We start from the raw sequence: 14,940 nt of genomic DNA on the forward strand, positions 1-14,940 counted from the left end.
GGGCACCCACGGATAACCAGCACTCAGTGTCACAACCAACCAGCACCAACTGGGGGAAAATGAGACCACGTCTCCCACCTCCCAAATGTGCACGCACGCACGCACACAGGCATGCACACACATGCAGACACTGGGCGGAGGGCCCTGGCTGCAGGGGTGAAGGCTGGTTCTGGACAGTGCAGCTCTGGCTTTAGCTCCACTTGGCAGACTCTCTGCCCACACCTGCCCAGGTAGCCTGAGGGGGTGAGGATTCCAGCCCCTCCCTCGGGCGGTTGGGGAAATGTCCACAAGGCTGTCTCTTCCCGGGTCTCTGCCCTGTGGGGTGATTTCTGACCACCCCAGCACCCCAAAAACACAGGTGATAGGTCAGTCAGGTGAGGGCCCCTGAACACTTGGGAAGAACACTCCATACTCAGCTCCCGGCCTGGTCTGAGCAGCTACCCCCAGACAGCCACACCTGGCAAAGTACCTGCTCGCTGTCTGCTGTCCCCAGAGGGAAAACCTATGCCAGGTGAGCAGCAGAGCTGGGGTCCTCCCGCTGGCCTCCCACAGTGCTCCTTAGAGAGAGGGTGGGGCCCCCAGGCATGGGAGGGGAGGGGCTGGGGGCCACAGGCAAAGACTTCGCCCCTGTGCTGAGCACCGCCTTCCCCCCTCGATCAGTTGGTGAACAGGCCACTGAGGGCTCCACCTGCCTGAGAAGTGCACCCTGCCCAGCAGTGCAGCCCTGAGCCTGGAGCAGATCCAGCGGTGCCCCTGTGATCACACACAGGGCAGCTTTCCCAAGGGAGGCCGTGAGGGCCCCACACTCACTGTGGAGATGCAGAACAGGTGAAAACCCTGGGACAAGAGGCCAGGGAGTGACAAGCACTGGTGTCCCCACTGTGGATGCCAGCGTGGGAGCAGCCAGGAGCCCATGACTGTATCAGCCTTCACCAGGCCCTTGCAAGGCCCACACGGGGCTAGCAGCCTCATCTGCAGGCCCACAGCTGCGGCCAAGAGGTGGCGAGATCACTCTCAGCCCAGGTTCCAAAAGACGCGGCACACAGGGCCACCCAGCAGGAGGAGTTTTGGAAACATTCCCAAATGTACACCTGACACTGAGCCCGGCAGCGAGGAAGACCAAGCTTGCCTCAGAAGGAACAGGAAGGAACCTGCACACTGTGGTGCTGGTGCCCAGCCGCGTGGCCTGCCCTGGCCCCTCCCGCTGGGAAGCAGAGCCCCACTGCCCGGTGCACCTCCAGGGCAGGTGAGGCACGGCACCAGAACAACTTCTTGCCTTGCTATAAAAGGGGACTAGCAACCACAGGCTTTGTGGGTGTCTGTGAGTTTCCAGCCCATGAGAGCGGTCAGGCCAGCTGGGCAGTGGGTGTGCAAGGTGTGGACATCCGCCCACCCCATGTCCTCTCTGGGGAGTGAGGCGACCTAACAAAGGCAGGACCATCAGGATTATTAAGAGTGGGCACTGGTGCCTCTGCCAGGGGACCTGAGGGTCCGTGCCTGCAATTTGCAGTTAATGATGCTGCCAATCTCATCCAAATGTCATCAGACCACATCCTGCTTGGCCTGTGTCTCTTGTCAATGCAGCCAGCACTGCCCCCTCCTTCACCACCAGCATCCCCAATGGAATCCCAGGGTCAGGAATGCACAGCAATCAGAGAGCAAGGTTGCAAGGACACCCAGGCGTCTATAAAAAGCAGGGAGAACCCAGGAGCCACACCTCCTGGACAGGGACCCAAAGCAGCTCTGCCCAGCCCAGCCCTAGCCCAGGGATCCACCCGTCCTCCTGGGAGCAGCCCTGCCAGCGTGGTGAGTACAATCGCCCTGTCCCCAGCAGGAACTCTGGCTCAGGCCCTTGTTCAGATAAGGAGCTAGGCATGGGCAGCCAGAGGGCACACAGAACCACAGGACAGGGAAGGCCCAGAGAGGTGAAGACCAGCACCTGGCCTCACCAACAGCCCGGAGCAGCACGGAGATTGGCCACAGCCACCCTGCCAGGGCTAGGCTTCTGGTCTTCCAGCCTGGGCTTTTCCTGCCACTTCCTAGATGTTGGGGTCTGGATCCCTGACTTGTGCTGGGGTCCCATTTTCAGTGGTGAATGTCCCCAGTTTCTACCAAGTTCTTGAAGGGGTCCATGACCCCCTCCCCAAAGTGGAGAAGGGCCACTTCCTGCTCTGCATCAAGATGCCTCCTTCCTAGAGACTCAGAGGCCATCCCAAGTGTGCTTCTCCACCTGGGATGGAATTTTCCCCATCCACACAGCAATCGGCAAAGTGCTTTCTATGGGGAGGAGGGGACAGGGCTTGTCCCCCACAGAAAACTGCCTCGTGAAAAGCCCCACTCTGCCTGGGCCCGGATGGAAAGGCTTCCATGGTGGCAGGTGAGAGGTCGCTGCAGCCCTGGGGCACTAGAGACGCTTGGGAGAGCTGGGCTTGGGTAGAAAGCAGGGTTGCAGGGTTGCTCTTATTTTTTTTAATTTTCGGGCTTAGCTCACTTCTTGGGAATGTTTTCAACGGAGCCATTTCTGGAAAGAGCTCTGGGGAGTCCTGCCCTGTATTCTCCAGAGCTAGTGCTCTCTGGTCTAGCCTCAGCCTGGCTGCTCAGAGGACGCGCCTGCTCCGGCTCACCCACAGTCACTAAAGAAAAGGCTTCCTTTGCGAGGGAAGGGAGCAATTACTGCTGAGGCAGGGGTGTCTGGGCAGTGCTGTCTCTGTTTCGGGTCCCCTGGCTGTCACACGTGTATATAGCAGCGCATGAAGCTGCATCCTGGAGCCAAGTCGAGTCAGGTCCAGGCTTGAACTCCAGCTCTGTCACATAAAGCTGAAAGGTCTTGAGCAAGCCACCTTGCCTGTCTGAGCCTGATGCCTCCTCTGTGCAGTGGGGTAACATAACACCCTTCCATGGGAGGGCTGAGAGGACTATGTCAGCTGTGCGTGGGTCTGCACGTCAAGAAACCATTGGCTGTGAGCATCGTGAACCCAGAGCCTCCACTTTCTAGCTGTGTGGCCTGGCCTCAACCTCTTAGCCTTTCTGACAGTCTTCTATGAGGCAAGTTCATGGTGAAGATGAAGTACAAGCATGCACGTAATGCTTTTAGCTCAGGGCCTGGCACAATGACGGTGCTCAATAGAGATCATCCACTCCCCAGCCACGTTCACATGCTCCTCCCGAGGTGGGTGTCCGAGTTAGGCCAGGGCCACCAACTCGTTTTCAGGTTAGAGAGACATTAGCGGAGTGCCCCAGCTAAACAGCTTAGCTAGACTCACTTATCATCAAGATGAAAACTAAGAGAGATCGAGGCTTTTAACTTTCCACCCCACAGCTCTGAGATGATATGGCCCAAGAGTCAATCATCGTAATAAAAGAAAAATAAACCCAAATTCGCTTGGCTCTGCAGGGCCACCTGGCACTGCTCTGAGCTATCCAGCAGCGGTATTACAGTGCTACGCCGCCACAGCAGTCAGATCCAGGGGCCAGCAGGACAGTGAGAACCGGACTGATTGATACAATCAGCTCCTGAGCCTGCTGAGAACACCGAGGCCTGGTCCCTAAGGCCGACTGGGAGCTGGGCTCAGCAGAGTCTCCAGCTCGCACCTGATGGCTGCTCAGCCTTGGGAAGTGACAGTAGTTGTGCCGGGGCCTGTAGACAGCCTGTAACTCCCTCCTCTCTTTCCTCTGGGTCAGATGATGAGCCCGTCCTCCCTGTCCTACCTCCTCCTCCTGCCACTGGGTGCCTGCTTTCCTCTACTGGACCGAAGAGAGCTGGCGGATGCCATGGGGGGCATCAGAGCTGGAATGAGCCGAGCAGGCCTGGCCGAGGGACACCCACCCCACTTTGTGTGGAGCTCCTCCGGGTGGCCGAGGGTTCCACAGCCACAGGCTCTGCTTTTCATGGCCAAGGAGCTGCAGACATCGGGCCGAGAGCACGCCGGCTTCAGGTTCCGCTTTGGGAGGCAGGACAGCAGCGAGGTCACTAGCCTTCTCCCTGATGACAGCGAGAAGGCTAGTGGTGGCGCACTTGGGAACCTGGCGGAGGAGCTCAGCGGCTACAGCAGGAAAAAAGGCGGCTTCAGCTTCCGCTTCGGCAGGCGGTGAAGTGCCAGGGCCTCCTGGAAGGGCCTTGCTCACGACCCCGCCCCCATCTTCACTCCTGCTTCTCCTCCAGCTCAAACGCCAAGACACTGAGAAGGTGTCGGCATTATTACAATGAAGTATTAGCAGTAGGATTGGATAGGTGTGTGCTTACTTGCGATTTCCAACTTTGCTGAAGAAAAAACTAGATAGTGTCAAAGAGGTGACCCAAAGCAAGCCGTATCTTGGCTGGGAAGACAATGCCACCGTCTGTTCCAGCCCCAGCCCCCTCCTCCTCCTCTGGTGGTCTGACTCTGAGCAGTCCTCGAGCCCAGTGGCATGGCGTGGAGGCTGCTGCAGGGCCATGAATATGAATAGTGGTGCTGGTGTGCTCGCTCCGAGTTGAAGGTAGGTGGACTGAGTGATTACAGTGGGGTAATCAAAGTTTTGACAGTCTCCATAGGGACGTCTGCTGCTGACATCCAAAGTGCAACTACGAACGAGTACATTCTGCTGGGTACAGAGTGTGGTTCTGAAAGTTAAAAATGGGGAAAAAAAACACCCAGTCTCATTCTCCATCCCATTAACGCAAGGTCCCTCTGGCAGGAGAGCCCTGCTGTGGCGTGGAGATGCCCTTCTGATAGTGGTCTTTCTCCAGGGCACAAGGTTTGCCAAGCCAAGAGTCTCCGGGGAAGTGAACTAGGAAGGAATACGCTTTTGCTGTAGCAAGGCTGCATTTCAAGTATTCCACATATGTGTTGTGCGTATCCTTTGAAATAAAAGTTGCAACAACTGCGAAACCATAATGGAGTGCTGGCCTCTTCCCTACAGGTCCTCTGTGCACTAGGAGCTTGGTTTCCTGAGCTGCAGGCACCTTAGCTTTGGGGAAACGGGAATCCTGTCGCCTGTGCCCACACACTAGCTTCCCCTAAGTGGCATGGGTTAGAGGTACAGGAAACACATTGCAGGGTGTCGGGAGTGCTCCCCTCCTCCACTGACTGCTCCTTCCCTGGTTTTCTCAGAACAGGGAGCATTTGGGTCCGGCCCGTGGCTCACTCGGGAGAGTGCGGTGCTGATAACACCAAGGCCATGGGCCCGGATACCATATAGGGATGGCCAGTTTGCTTATATGCTGACAACACCAAGTCAAGGGCTAAGATCACCTTACCGGTCATCATTTAAAAAAAAGAAAAAGAACGGGGATCATTTGGTAAACAAGTTCTCCAGCCCAGGGAAAGTGTGCTCAGCCTGGGTGGCCGCAGGCCTGGGGCCAGGCAGAGCACGCATTTCAAACTCGGCTTTGGTGCCTCCCGCATCCCGTCCCCACCCCCCCACCCCCATGCGGCCATCGGATGCTGCTCACTCCTGGGCTGGCTCCGACTGCTGAGATGAGAACTCACATTGATGTTACCATGGCAACTTCTCCCTCCTCCTTTCGAGCTGCAGCTCGCCCCTGTTCACAATTGAATAATTTTCCATTGAGCTGTCACAATTAATTGGTGGATTTTTATTAGCCTTTTAGAACCACACTGGGCTGGGCCCAGCTTGGTACCTCGGAGTATTTCACAGTGTTTTTCATTCTATTAGTGACTTACATTCCCCAGCAGCAGCTCTCAATCCTCAGCAGCCAGAAAGCCACTTCATTAAGGGGTGACAGATCTGAGCCGCACAAGAGCCAGGCTGACTGGGGAGCAGGAAGGGGTGGTGAGATGGGAAGGGAACATCACCTGATGTAGAGCAGGCCACCTTCTCCTAGAGCTCCTCGCTGCATCCCACACAAAAGCAGAGGGCTCCCCTAGGTTTGGAACATGCTCCCTGCATCTTGAGGCTGGTGCTCTGGGGACAAGTCATTGACACCAGAGTCTGGGAGGCACCTCACCCTCTCTTTGGCCTCCGCCACTGTCCCAGGAAGGGATGATTCAGGATGCTTCCTGCAAAGGGATGTTGTCACGTTCTGCTAATGTGACACTGACAGGGATGGACATGTCCCCGGGGTTGTCATGTGTAAGAACAGCCCTGGAGCTAAGGAGTTAAGTCACAGGGTGGATGAACAGTGTGCATTCCACCATAAGTGTGGGGCAGTACCCGGATCTACCCCTCCTCTAGCTCATTCACACATATAAAGGAGAGGGACGCCCTGGAGCGAGGTCCCCTGGCCACCCCTCACTTGCCCATTTCTACCCTGAGAAAGGAGCCGCCCATGGTCACTAGTTTCAAGAATGTGGAGGACACCAAGGCCTCGCTATCCTGCATATCTTTATGCACACTTCGGGGATGCGCTGGCTGGTTTTTAATTTAGCAGGATTAGATTAACCTTGATGGACAGACCTGGGGTAAAGAAAGGGGGTGGGGGAGGCCTTCAAAGGACTGTTGTTATGCTTTCGTCATTAAAAAAAAAACCAACAAAGCTATCCTTTGCAGTTTGCTTATACATTCGAGCTCAATAGCCCTGAAAATCAGAACACTCAGACTGCTCAGGGCGTTGATCTGTTAAAATCAGCTCCGGCTGAATTCGGCTAAACTCCCTCTTTAACCCCCTGCCCTGTCAACCCCATGCCCCTCGCTCTCTCTCCTCGATGAGGAAGATTACTCCTCTCAGATCAGTGAAGGTGCGACTCTTTGGTAAACGTTTATTTTGGACGTGGAGAGATGACGTTCCCCTGAGCAGTCCAGGCTGGCTCTGCCTGGCCTGGCAGCCCGCCCGCCTCCAGCCCAGAGACCTGAGAACTGTTTGTATCTGTTGGTGATGGTTATTCAAGACACAAAATGTCTTTGTCTTGGTATGAATAGCTAAAGGTATTTAGCTATTAAAATGGATGGGAAATACTTGTCTATATTTTCCTGTATGTTTGAAACAGTAATAAAAACATTAAAAAAAAAAAAAAAAAAGAAGACTCCTGGGGGCAGCCAGCCATAAAGCAGCTGCTGTAGGAAACAAGAGAAGAGCCACCTCACCCTAGCTTTGCCCCAGTGCCCAAGATGCTGCATGGCAGATTTCATTAAAGACCCCAAGCTGGACAAGGGATTTGCTCCCTCCGAGCGGGGAACCAGGGCGTCCCCTGTGCTGCTGTCACCCTGACCTCCCTAGCCTCGTGGCAATACCCTCCCAGACAACATCTCAGAGATGTCCCTGATTACAGCAATGACATTAACTAGAGCAGGAGGACCTGCCCAAGATGTTAGGTAACCACCAGGGATGAGAGCAGGTACTGACAGGTGGACACTGTGGTTAGTGAGTCTTGACCCACCCAATGGCTTCTGTCCCAAGACAAAATTCAGAAATTGATTCCCCAGAGCATTGGATTTAGGGACGCCTCCTATAACTACCTGCCACTTGGGAGGCTGGGCTAGCTCTACTTCCCGGCTGCTTCTCTTCGATTATGGAGGGAGGAGCCAGGCCCTGGAGCACAGCTCTCTGCTGGTCACGTTGTGGCCATCTGCACTGTCTGCAAATTAGTCTGCTGTGGCAGACATAAGCTGACACATGCTGTGTGACCCTGGCCATGCTGCTTCACATCTCTGAGCCTCAGCTTCCTTATCCATCAAAGGCGGACAGTGACAGAACCTCCCCATAAAAAAAAGGTGTGAGGGTTTTATGTGGTAATGCAGAAAGTGTCTGTAGAGTAGCTGAAATGCTCAAAGTGCTCACAGGTGAGCTGTGAATTTACGAACGTTTTCACCGAATATAACATACCTCCAGAATGTGTGCCAGTTCTAAGAGTGCAGACTGACAAGGTTTCACTAAGTGACACACCCACGAGGCAGCATCACCCAGACTAGAAAACAGAGCATGACCTGCCCCCAGACTGTCCTGTGCCCCAAGCAGGCACGGCCGCCCGCACCCCCCACCCCCGGCACGGCCCCCCTCCTTGATTTCTGATGCCACAGACGAGCTGTGCCCTTTAGATCATGGAAGCTCCGGTGTGGCCACTTGGAGTCTGGCTTCTGCTCAATGTTGTGTTTGTGAGATTCTCTCACATTGTGATGTGCATCCCTTCCCACCACGCTATAACATTCCAGTACGTGAACACACTGTAACTTATTTATCCTTTCTTCTGTTGATGGACATCTGGGTTGTTTCCAGTTGTTTGTTTGATTTTTTAAATTACTGGCACTTGAGGCTCGTGTTTGTGATGATAACATCAACAGTAGCTGCCGACCCCTGTGGTGGGCTTGGCTCCGAGTACTCCTTGGTTCAGGACCTCGAGGGCAGGACTCAAAATTGTCTGGTAACTGTTGTGTGTGCGCACACAGGTGCATTTTTGGGGGGCTGGGATCATAGTTTTCATTAGATTCTCAAGACATATGTGACCCTTAGAATGGCTAGACCAGGGCCGAGCCCGTGGCGCACTCGGGAGAGTGTGGCGCTGGGAGCCCAGCGCCGCTCCTGCCGCGGGTTCGGATCCTATATAGGAATGGCCGGTGCACTCACTGGCTGAGTGCCGGTCACGAAAAAGACAAAAAAAAAAAAAAAAAAAAAAAAAAGAATGGCTAGACCAAACTAAGGTCCCTAAACTGGGGCGGTACAAGTGATGCCTACTTGGGAGACAGGAAGCGTCTTGTTCCACACTGGCACATCTGCCCAGGTGACCGATCTCACTGTGTGGGAGCTGACTCTGGACAAGGAATCTTGCCTCTCAGTACTGGGAAAATGGGACACCAGGCCCTGCCTGACAGACTGCTGTGAGGATCTGGTGAATGGTCCACATCTGACACACAGAAGCAGCCACCAGCTGTGTCTGTCACCAGATCGTTCTATGTCTTCTTTCAGACTTGGGAGCAGTCACTCAAGAGCAGACCCTGATGGCTGCAGAAAAGCCCCAGACTTGGGAGTTCAGTTATGGCTCAACCACTAAGGAACGTGGTGGCCTTGATTTCATCTGTGAAACGAGAGGAGGAGAACCCGGTCGGGCGCCCCATGAGCACACTTCAGGGGCTCCCCAGCCTGTGGCCGCAGCAGCCTCCTCCCCCGCAGCCGAGGTCTCCTGTAGAGGCTTCACTGAACCGTGCTCTTCAATATGCTTTGGTGAGCAGGATCTGCAAACGTTGACAAGTCTGCTGGCTTAATAAGTATCATTAGCAGAGAGTGCTACTTACTTTCCCAACTTCCCCTTTCCAAGCTGTCAGGCAGCGACCAAGCTGAGGAAGAGTCAGCACTCCCCACCTGGTAGGCCCCTGGGGGCCGTGGCACAGCCCAGAATGGCCTTCCTGGCCCTCAAGAGTCAGCACCCCTCTATTCCACCTCACGCACACAGAGAAATAAGACACCCGGCAAGTCGAACCCAAGTCAGTGAGGGGCGCCTGAGGCTGAGCACAGGCACAGAAAGTGGTTTCAAATGTGAAGGGAGGAAAGGCACATGTGGGGAGGGACTGACGCTTCCAGCCAGTGGGGAGCTCAGAACATCACCTCCTCCCCACTTCAGTGACGCTGTGGTGGCCTGGATGGTGGTACCACCCAGTCTTAGGGATGCTGGTGAAAGCTGGGCTGTCAACGATAAGTGCCAAGGGCAGGGGAGGGGCCTACACACAGCAGGGAAAATGCATGTGCGATGGCCCGTAAGGCCACAGTCTCAGGACACCTCAGGCAGCTGGACACAGACGTTCCTGTAGCAATCCCGCCACTGTTCTGTTCTGCAGAACCCAACTCTGGCCCTGCAGGACAACAGCTTTCACTTCAGCCCTCCACACGTGTATGCAATGGCTTGGAAGACCAGGGAAGAATTACACACCGAAGCAACCTGCCAGAAAGTCTCATGTTGTAAACACTTATTTATTTAAAAAATACTACAGAGGGGAGATTTGGATTCAAAAAACACAGAGTCATATACAGAAACAAAATGTATTGGACCAAGAAAATAAGGGGGGTGGGGACACCAGAGGCATTCCAGAACAGAGAAGAGTGGAGAACTATTTACACATCATTTATAAAAGAGCAAGTCTATAAAAGAGTGTAATACCAAGTATAAATGTAAAATATAGTGGCACATCGTGTTAACAAAAAGAAGAGACCAGTACCTCGTGGAAACAGGCAGTCGGGGAGCCTGGTGGGGGGAGGTCGGTCTGCTTTGTCTGCAAGGCCACTGTTGGTGCGGAGCACCTCCCCCAGGCTGGGCAGCACAGCTGTTGGGGGGCAAAGAGGGGATTCGCTGTGAGAACCGCATAAAACAATCCAGAGGAAACCATCTCTATCAGAAAAATAAAACACAAGTTTAGGTGATTAGTGTAAAAACAGGGCTTGTTTGAGGTTGCTGGCACAAGGAGACACAGGGAGCGGGAGGGTCGTGCTCCCTGGTCCACGCAAGGCCCAGGTGGGTGCCTGCCCTGTCTTCAGTCAGCTGCTCTAGGTCAAGGTCGAGGAGACCCAAGCCCTGCCCCGTGAGTCACAGTCTCCATTCCTCAGCTCCGGTCCTCAGCAGCTGGGGGAGAACACACCAAGGCCCGCTCTTTGAAATACTTTCTGGGGTTTCCTCTGTGGTTTTGACACTCCCTGATGACCCCCACAGAAACATTAGGCTAAGTGTTGCTCGTGATAATTAAATAAAAGACATGCACCCAATTTAAGAGAGCAGCCGACACTGGCTTGGCCCTTGGAGCCAGCAGTCCTTTTCCTCCTGTCTGTGCACTGGTGCCCGATGGCAGCTCCGTCTGTATCAGAGGCAGCTGTGCAGAGGAAGAGCTTTGCTTCATGAACTCTGGAGACGAAAGACTGTCTCGGCACAAAGGGGCCTGCAAGAAGCTACTTTGTCATAGAGGAGTGGGAGAGGGGAAGGGGACTGGTCAGAAATCAAGACCAAGCAGGGTGCTTGGATGTGGGAAAGGCAGGTTCACCTGGGCCACCGCACACCTAGCCCAGCTGCTCCCCCAGCCAGCCACCGCCTCCCGCTTCCCTGCCCCTGTTCTGCTGGGGTCAGCAGCAGCAGTGACCCTGCCACCTTTAAGACTCTAGCTTTCTTTCCAGGATTTGCAGTGCTCATCACAAGAGAGCAAGAACAAGCTCTGGGACATGGAGGGGAAAGTTGACAAGGACACTACCCACACCTTGGTCTTCTTCAGCTCCCACCTATCTGGGACCCAAAGGCTGGTGGGCTTTAGTGCCCTGTTTCCCCCACATCAAGAGCTGTCCTTCACATGAAGAAATGATGAGAGGCCTCAGCCTTGGGCAGCAGAGGAGGGCAGTGACCCGCTAGTGGCCCTGGCTGTGCACACCTTCCTGAGATGTGGCTCGTGACACATGTTCTCAGCGTACGTGACATGAGGATGGTGAGTACAGGTGCTCGCTCCACTGGGTGGGTGGGGGCAACGCTGCGTAGGCCTTGGTGCAGCTCCTGTTCTTGGGGAAACACAAGAAGGCACAGCCAGGAAGCGGCTCCCCAGAGAGGAGGACAAGCAGGACCGTCCTTGTGGCTGGCCCCAGCTGGCCTGGAGGGCTCAGTCCGAGGTACCAGGTGGTGGGAGCCTGGTGGCCCCTGGCGTGCTGACTGCAGCCCACATGGCAGGAACTCCACAGATAAAATTCCAGGATGCAGGCGGCCCAGGGAGCCCAGGCTGGGGAGAGGGAGGTGCAGGAGGACAGTTGGTGCACGATGTAGGTAGTTGGGCTGGACTCCACGGGGCCCTTGGTTCCGCCTGGCACAGAGCCCTTGGGCCAAGGTCCCAGCTCACTGGTCCTTTGTCAGCCACCGTCATGGGCACAGGCGAGCCCTCATGCACTGCAGGCAGCTCCAGCTGGCTTGACTCCAGGCTTCTGCTACCTCTGCACGATGTCACTGATTTCTTTCACAGAACTGAGGAGCTTGCTGAAGTCCTGAGTGGCTGCCGAGCCACTGCCTGCTGTCGCCGGGCAGATCTGAAGCTCCCGGAGGTTATTCTCCAGTTTGTTGATGGCCTCCCGGAAGGCAAACTTGTTCCGCATCTGCTGGATGGAATCCACGTAGCTCACGCAGAACGTGTAGAGGTTCTTGCCAGCTTCCAGCACCGCACTGTGGCTGGCCATCTGTTCAGAGTTCCTGGAGATGGCGAGGCATAGGGCCTCAGTGCTGTCCAGAACCACGCCCTTGGTGATGGTGCCGCTGGTGATCCGCTCCGGAGGCTGGCGGGTTTTCCGAAGAGACACGCGGGTCGATATGAGAGGGATGAAGGCAGTGGAAGACGGCTGGTCCCCTGCCAGGGCGGAGGGTGCTGATGGCAATGTGGAGGGAGCAGGGGTGGGGCTGGTGGGGGTCCCCGCTGGCTTGGTGGACGACTGTGGCTTTGGTATGGACGGGAGCACAGGCTTTTTGAGGCCCTCTCCTAGCTGGGCAGGTTTGGTGGTGTCACTGTTCACAGCATCCCCAGCCAGACTCGTGGATCTTGCTTTTGTGCTGGCACCTGCCGCCTCCCCAGCCACTTCCTGGCTCGGACCCTGAGAGGGTTTCCCGGCCTTCCCCATGGAGGCCGGGGGCGGGGGCGGTGGGGCGGGCTTGAGCTTGGACAGCTTCCCCTTGTCTCTCCCGGGTGACTCGGAGGGGTGCTTGTGCCTCCTCACTCTGGATTCCTCGGCGGGGGCCTTGCCGGTACCTCCGGCTGTGCCTGTCCCCGCTCTGCTAGTGGGGGGCACTGGCTCAGACGCAGCAGGGGTCCCTAAGGCACTGCCCTTCCCAGTCTCTTCCTTGTGGGGGAGGCCTGAGGAAGGAGCCACCATGACCTGCCGACGGAGGAGTTTTGGGGTCAGGCTGGGAGGGCTGGAGCCTGGGCTGGACTCGGTGGCATCTTTGAAGACTTCGTCAGCGGCTTCCTCGTTCTTCTTCACCAGCCTAGGTGGCGGGGTCACTGTGCCTCTGGTCACCTGGTCAGACCTGTTCTCACTTGCCCGCTTCCGGGGCAGCGCTGGCTTCTCGCTTCTGTGTCCTCCAAATGTGGAGGAGTCGAACTGTCTCCCAGTGGACTGCAAGTCCCGGGGCAGCGTGACTGACCTCCACTCTGTGTCCTTGGCCCCATGGGGCACACAGGAGGCCGAGCAGGACCGCAGGAAGCGCTTGCTGGAGCTGCTGCCACCCTCCTCCTCGCTGGCCGCTAACCGGCTGCTGGTCAGCGTGCTGGACTTCTTCCACAGGTGGGGAGACCGGATGCCCGTGCCCCCGGGCTCCCGGAAAGCTCCATTGGGGACAGCAGCCCCGTTGCTGGGCTTCGGGGACTTGGCCGGCTCGGCCGTGTCCGAGGGGGTGAGGGTAAGCGCCCCGTTGCTGACGTCTCGGCTCTCTTCCTCGCCGGGCCCCCGGCGCTCCGGCTGGCCGTCCATCTCGCGGAAGGAGCTGCTGCGCTTGGGCGGGGTCGGGGCCGTCTTCTTCTTCTTCTTGATCAAGGCGCTGAACAAGTTGGTCTTTTTGTCTTTGGGGAGAAGGCGCTCGTCCTCGTTCAGGCCGCCATCTGGGGGACCTCGCTCTTTTCGAGGGAGCAGTGGAGACACAGCAGGCTCGTGGTCCACGGGATCTGAAACACAGCGGGAAGCGCTAAGCAACCGCAGACCGAAGGCTCTGGAGTGGCGAGCCTCGGGCTGACGCCACAGGCCTGGGCCTGGTGACCAGCTCTGCCTCCCACTCGCCACAAGGCCCCCACAAGTTCCTTCTCTTCACTCAGCTTCAGCTTTCTCACTATAAAACGGAGGACAGTGGACATGGAGCATTTGCCACAGCTCTGGGCTTGGGATTTCTCAATAAGTGCCATCGCTGCTGTTAGTGTTGTCATTAGGAAAGGCTTAAGTCTGTCTTCTTGAAGACAGAGGAACAAAAGGCTGGGATGGCCCAGGCCTCCTCACCCCCGCACAGGTTTACTTTAAAGCAGAGACCCTCCAGCATTACTCTCTGGTGGGTAAAAACGACAAGGCCAAGCAGGGGTCGGAAGGTGGCAAAGACAGCGAAACTCGAATGAGTTATACACATTTCTACCGCAGGGCTGAGCGGCTGATCGGCACCCCCGGCTCACCGTGCGACCACATCGGAACACCCTCAGAAGCATGCTGACGGGCATAAGTGAACACGACCAGCTGCCACCAGGCTTTCAGGAAGCACAGCATTTCCACAGTGGCCTCTCCTCCTCCTCACTGCTCAATCACCCGAAACCATGACTAATGGGAGGACAGAGGGTCCACGGTCCAGGACAGTCTAGATGCCACTGCCTCCAAAGTGGCTCAACAGTAGGATCCCGCAGGGTGTGGAAGCAAAAAAATATAATTTGGATTTATTTCTTATGTAAACCTTTTAAATGTATATTTTTGATAAGTATCATAATATTCATACTATATTCCTGTAGCAGTGTGTGTATATATATATACATACATATACACACACACACACACACACACACACACACTTTATGTACTATATACATAAGTTGCATGCTCAACTTTCTTTTTTAACTAAGCTGGGTACATGCTTAAAAAAATTGGGATCTATAGATTCTGCTGTGTAAACATCCCATCATAAGCCTCCATTCACACTTGGCTTTGTCCTGTCCCTTCCTGCTTACCCAGTCTGTGGGCCTTGAGAGTCGAGTCTACCATCAGCATCCCCTGGGAGCCGCTCCAAAGTTGCCGCACCCACCCTCGGATACTTCCATTCAGTTGTTCTGCCCAGAACCCAGGCTGCTGGTTTTGGGGGACAACCACTAACTCGGGAACACAGCCTGGCATGTAGGAAGCACTAGATAAACGTTTGCTAACATTGTTCTTGATATTATCTTTTTTTTTTTTGACTGGTGAGGGGATCGCAACCCTCGGCACGGTGTGGTCTGCACCGTGCTCAGCCAGTGAGCGCACTGGCCATCCCTATATAGGATCCAAACCCACGGTCTCAGCACTACCAGCACCGCACTCTCCCGAGTGAGCCACGGGGCCGG

The 14,940-nt window shown here is 55.6% G+C and overlaps 2 protein-coding genes across 5 annotated transcripts in view; one reads left to right on the forward strand and one right to left on the reverse strand.

Annotated features, from left to right (window-relative positions):
* The first annotated feature begins 1,759 nt into the window (after positions 1-1,759).
* Positions 1,760-4,750, forward strand: QRFP (pyroglutamylated RFamide peptide). 2 transcript variants are annotated; one of them, XM_063082619.1, is made up of 2 exons: positions 1,760-1,806; positions 3,682-4,750. In XM_063082619.1, exon 2 carries the CDS (start codon positions 3,682-3,684, stop codon positions 4,090-4,092), a length of 411 nt encoding a protein of 136 aa, XP_062938689.1. In that variant the 5' UTR covers positions 1,760-1,806; the 3' UTR covers positions 4,093-4,750. The 2 variants fall into 2 exon arrangements, with proteins under 2 accessions (XP_062938689.1, XP_062938688.1); XM_063082618.1 differs by lacking the exon at positions 1,760-1,806 and adding an exon at positions 2,296-2,377.
* A 5,092-nt stretch (positions 4,751-9,842) lies between these two features.
* Positions 9,843-14,940, reverse strand: part of ABL1 (ABL proto-oncogene 1, non-receptor tyrosine kinase) — a 145,282-nt gene continuing 140,184 nt past the window's right edge. For all 3 annotated transcript variants that reach the window (XM_063081852.1, XM_063081853.1, XM_063081854.1), the window contains exon 11: positions 9,843-13,536. In XM_063081852.1, the coding sequence (XP_062937922.1) occupies positions 11,816-13,536 (1,721 nt within the window). In that variant the 3' untranslated portion in view covers positions 9,843-11,815. The remainder of the gene's footprint in view (positions 13,537-14,940) is intronic.

The sequence above is a fragment of the Cynocephalus volans genome, chromosome 17, assembly GCF_027409185.1.
Source record: "Cynocephalus volans isolate mCynVol1 chromosome 17, mCynVol1.pri, whole genome shotgun sequence".
NCBI classification, from domain to species: domain Eukaryota; kingdom Metazoa; phylum Chordata; class Mammalia; order Dermoptera; family Cynocephalidae; genus Cynocephalus; species Cynocephalus volans.

What these genes read in the sequence shown, in the direction of transcription:
- QRFP (XM_063082618.1), top strand. Translation starts at nt 2,354, where the DNA reads ATGGAAAGGCTTCCATGGTGGCAG. An exon ending in AAAGGCTTCCATGGTGGCAG is followed by an intron (nt 2,378 to 3,681) that starts GTGAGAGGTCGC and finishes CCTCTGGGTCAG; the next exon opens with ATGATGAGCCCGTCCTCCCT.